The sequence below is a fragment of the Branchiostoma floridae genome, chromosome 4 (genome assembly GCF_000003815.2).
Source record: "Branchiostoma floridae strain S238N-H82 chromosome 4, Bfl_VNyyK, whole genome shotgun sequence".
NCBI classification, from domain to species: Eukaryota; Metazoa; Chordata; class Leptocardii; order Amphioxiformes; family Branchiostomatidae; genus Branchiostoma; species Branchiostoma floridae.
The window spans coordinates 26,297,596-26,302,493 of record NC_049982.1 but is presented as its reverse complement, the minus strand read 5'-3'; the positions used below and the strand labels follow the sequence as shown (position 1 = coordinate 26,302,493).

The 4,898-nt window shown below is 37.8% G+C and overlaps 1 protein-coding gene across 1 annotated transcript in view; it reads right to left on the bottom strand.

Moving 5' to 3' along the window:
- Positions 1 to 3,484: 3,484 nt before the first annotated feature.
- LOC118413364 (vesicular integral-membrane protein VIP36-like) overlaps positions 3,485 to 4,898 on the bottom strand; it is an 8,880-nt gene continuing 7,466 nt past the window's right edge. Inside the window, 2 exon segments of the mRNA XM_035816717.1 lie at positions 3,485 to 4,874; positions 4,877 to 4,898. Of these exon segments, the coding sequence (XP_035672610.1) occupies positions 4,735 to 4,874; positions 4,877 to 4,898 (162 nt within the window). The 3' untranslated portion in view covers positions 3,485 to 4,734.

Sequence of the window (4,898 nt, the reverse complement as noted above, 5' to 3'; positions counted from 1 at the left end):
GTACGAGTTGTCGAATGAAGCATCCCAGCAGTCGCAGGTGCAACTGAGTCTATCTACGACTGGTTTCTTGGGCCAGACTAGTTCGAACAGTACTCCGAACTGAGCGTACGGCAGTAGTACGAGAAAGACTCGGATAGAAGAAAGCTTATGCAGGTAAACATCGCTGCTATAGCTTTCTTTCAACAGGAGAACCACGGTGACCTGTGACCAGACCAAACCGGTTGGACAAGTTTTGTGCCAGTGGATGATGACACACGATAGCTGACCTTTGACACTTTTGTATTGAGATAAAATTGAGCTATAGAATAAATTTAAGGTAGACTCTTGATAATTGAGCCGAATTAAAAGAGTTATATTTTCCTGTTCGCCGTCTTTTTAAGTAAAAAGAGGGGGTATTGTTTTGGGGGTATATGTCAGTTTGTGTGTGTTTCTGGATATTTATTTCTTGATATTTTACAATTCACCAAGAAACTCTTGTTGAATAGTTGTTTTGTGAGTAGGTTTTGGGAAGATAAAGTTTCAGGTCAATTTTGGACCTCATTGCGGCTATCCTTGGTACTGCAGCAGAACGTCCGTTTTTTTCTCCTGGACAGGCTATGTATGGTCTTGATTTTTTTTGCTGGCCTATAGCATTTGATGTTAGAAAGAAGTTTTGTGGCTTGGGGACCCTAGCGACTTTCTATTGAACTGCAGGGGGATCTGTGTTACATTCTTTCAGAGAAAATAAGTAAACAAAGGAACTATGGATATTTACCAAGGTTCACAACTGATATATTTTCAGCACTCTCCTTACTATATTGTATTACAAAGAGACAGTGATAAATTTTAACACAAAAACATTTTTTTTACCTCCACAACGTTACCCATTTTATTGACACAAATCATGTCTTCTGTATACAAGTATCAGATACTCGTGGAAGAAAACGATCAACAAAATCTCAAAGCGTGATTTAGTAGCACTGATTAAATTCATCAATTGCTTATTTTGTTTCCAGAGAAAGTTGAACAAGAGCATAAAAATTAACCAAACAATTTTCAAACCAACTACTTTTATAAATATTAGGTAGATGGAATGTTTTACAAATTTCTAAACATTGAATGCAATTTCCCTTTTATTTTGAAAAACCTAGAATTGCATCATTCTAATTATTGGAGCAAATTTATTTCTCTAATTTCATTCCCAACTAAGTAGTGAAAACCATGTCGAGTTTTGATTGTTCTATATAATATAACTCTCCAATATAGGCCCTGCAACAAAAAGTACTTTCGGTACGCTAGAAGTATATGTATTGCTGTTTGAATCCCAAGTTTGAATAAGCAAGTTCATATTAATTAAAAGGGTATGGGCGCAATTACATTTGTTGTAGGTTGCCGTGAACTTGTAACGTCTCAGGAATTCCATGTAGGTTGCGACAGAACGAACCACACACATAAGTAATTTCCATATTAACAAAACAGTTGAATTTTGTACCACAACAGTTACATGCACAACTATCCCAACATTGCTCTCAGTTTGCAATTGCACGGCGGCTGTATGACATACACAGCAGTGCCCTGTATCGATAACTTGATAGCGACATGGAAAAGAAGTGGACTTAACCCATATTATCACCAATTCAGTCTATATTTCTTGTTTTTCTATCATCTCATTCATCTGTGTCGCTACAAAACTCAGAATGCTAGGCAAAGAGGGTTATCTGCTTCAACATGTTTTTTTCCTACAAATTTGTACAAATTATTTCTATCCTGGCTACAAAGAACACCAGATATTCTTATGAATGTCCAAACCATAACAATAAACAGCCCTTTACAACTGTCAATTCAATTTTCAGGAATGGCTTGTATTATGTTAGGCCCTGTTCACACTAGGCAAAATCTATGCAAATTAAATGGACGATTCGAATACAGTCGATTAGATTTTCCTGTATTCGAACAGCGCAATATTTGGGATTGATTTAAAGTAAATTGATTTAAATCAAATTGACCAGCAGTGACTATACTAACAAGAGCACAGTTTCAATGGTAGGTGTAAAGCAACTGATTTGATAGCTATTCAAATTAAACTGATTTAAAATGATTTCACCTGTGTGGACAGGGCCTTGTTGACAATTACTTAGTGTCATAACTAAGGTGAATATATATGTATCATGTCAATCAAAATCATAAATGCCTTAATCCAGTATACATCAGTGGGTATCAGATATCCAGATATCATATGTTCCTAATCGTCTACACCTTGTCCATGAAATAGCAAAGAAAAAGGCACAGAAAGCAGGCCATAATTTATATACACATGCCATTTCTAAACAACTTCTAGAAGAAAAAGAAAACAGCCAGATGTGACCACTATTCCATTTTCTTTTTTTCTTGCATAGGACCACAAAACTGTACTTAAGGCTAATAGACACATACAACTTCAGAATCAGAATTGAACATAGTTTACTGAACCCTACAAAAAGCTGGGATTTATTGGGAAATTGCTACATTTTGCTGAAGTCTACCCACCATTTGAAGTTCACAAGGCTTGAGGGGCAGAAAAGTAGAAAACTACTAAGATTTACAATCAAAATTGTAGTTGGGTAACTACATGTATCTTACCATTTCATTACAGTAAATCTTAAAATGTTCCTGGTGTTTTAATTTTTTTGTTTTTTTTTGTGTGCAAAATCACTACAGCGACAATTAGTGTTTTTGTGCTACCTTGCAAACATCTCCTTTCCATACCATGAAATTAAATCCCAGCACATATAAATGCATTTACAGTATTTACCTGGGTTGCTAGAGTAACGCCCCCCCCCCCAACAATCAGCACCACATACATTTATTGTAGGTGCTCTCGTGCCGACACTTAACATCATTATAGAAATCACTACAACTCTTCATATATGCTTGTGTGCATATAACATTCAATCACAGGATGGACTTTACAAGATGTTTTTCACTATAGGTTTAAAGTCACTGTTAAACACTGAAATGGCCTAATGTGACTGTAATTCAACCAACTCTTTTTACTGCTCATTTCTGAGTGTAACAGTCACCCCACGGATATTAGTACCCATTGTCAAGCTTGAGACAATATTTAACAATGTTTCACCATCAGGATATTCAAATCTATTTATACATGGAAAAAATTCTGGACTTAATGAAATTATTATAGTAAGTACAAATTTAGGCATTTCATGGTAGCATTACCCGTGCAATGGCCTAGTGGTTAGAGTGTTCGCCTTGCATTCGGTAGGTCGTGAGTTCGATCCCCGGCCGAGTCATACCAAAGACTTTAAAAATGGTACATGCTGCTTTCTCTGCTTAGCACTCAGCACTAATGAGGAAGAGTATGGAAGTTAAACACACATCACTACCAGCGGACCAGCCCCCTGCTGTAGTGACTTGCACATGTGTGGCCCAAGGGCTACAGAAATGGAGATGGGCGCCACCCCTACGCATCTGTTACTGATGTACGGGCAACTTTAACTTTAACTTTAATGGTAGCATCAGGAAAAGTAACAGAATGGGCAAACATAACTGACAGACTGAGCATGTACCTTACTTGTAATAGTTTTTTTTTCATACTTGTATTTATCACTTCATCAAATACTCATGAGGGTCTGCATGGGGCAATTCTGGCACTGCTTAATGGTAAATTTTGAGTACCCATGACAGTTATGGAGGAAAGGTGCTGGGAAATGAATTTATTGGATTGTTTCATTGTATTTGTTGGGGTGTGTAGCAGAACTAGAAAATGAACACCAATAGGAAATGGTTCTGGCCATTAGGAAATCTGGCATTCAACTTCACAATACAAATAATTTTTGTTTGTAATGCTTATAAATAACGTGCCGCATAGAAGTGAAAGAAATAAACTACGCTTCACAAACAATTCACTGACAATGCTCAAAGGTTTAACGTTGAATTAGAGCGCACCAGCTACGATTGACAGAGACTTAAAATAGCTTGCAGAAAAATTCATGCAGACCCCCATTCATAAATCATTGTTCTCGGCCAGACACTACAAAAGCTGGAGAATTCGAGTTTGCTGATGGACTATAAAAAGCTTTACGTTTATAGGGTAACTTTGAAATTTGACATGGCCCCTGTATCTCATTCTCCTACTGCAGAGCTGAACCTGCATCATAGAAACTCCTCTGTATTCACCTCTGCTTGATCAACCTATGGGTACCACTATAGACCCATCTTACTCATAAATATTAATGAGCTTGCTTTATTTGGCCCAAGCCAATCAGTGCACAGCACTTAGATTTTAAACATCCAATATGGCCAGCATGCAGGCTGACAAAATGTTTCTTCTTTCAGCAAGAAGGTGATGGTTTCAAAGTGTTTTCGGGTAGTATTCAGTGATGACAAAATCACTCTCTACACCTTAGGATCTCAAACTTGGTACCTGATAAACAAGTTCTGAGGCAGAAAAGGCTGTCGAGCAACATAGGTGGAATGCTGCGGTATGTTAAAAAAAGGCCATCTTGGTCATGAATATTAATGAGCATGCCTTATTTGGCACAAGATTTCCCTTTGGACAACACAAAATGATTCGCCGATCGCTGGTAAGTGGCGACGCCCGCAGTAGTAAAAAGGGTAGGGTAGTCAAGCAGAGTACAGACTAAGCAGAGTTTTAGGATGCAGATTCAAATCTGTGTAGGAGAACGCTAATATACCCAACACATATTTAATGCAATCCACCATTGCACACCTCCATCTTGTATTTCTAAACTCTTGTACTTAGTAAAATCTCTTCATGTTTCTTTCTTGTCGTTTTTGGAAAACTACGACTCCGACCACGATGCAGACTACCACTCCCAGCAGCCCGCAGAACACGATGGCCGCCATTTTCCAACCGGAGAGCGAAATATTTTTAAAGCTCCTCTTGGGTCATCAAGGTGATC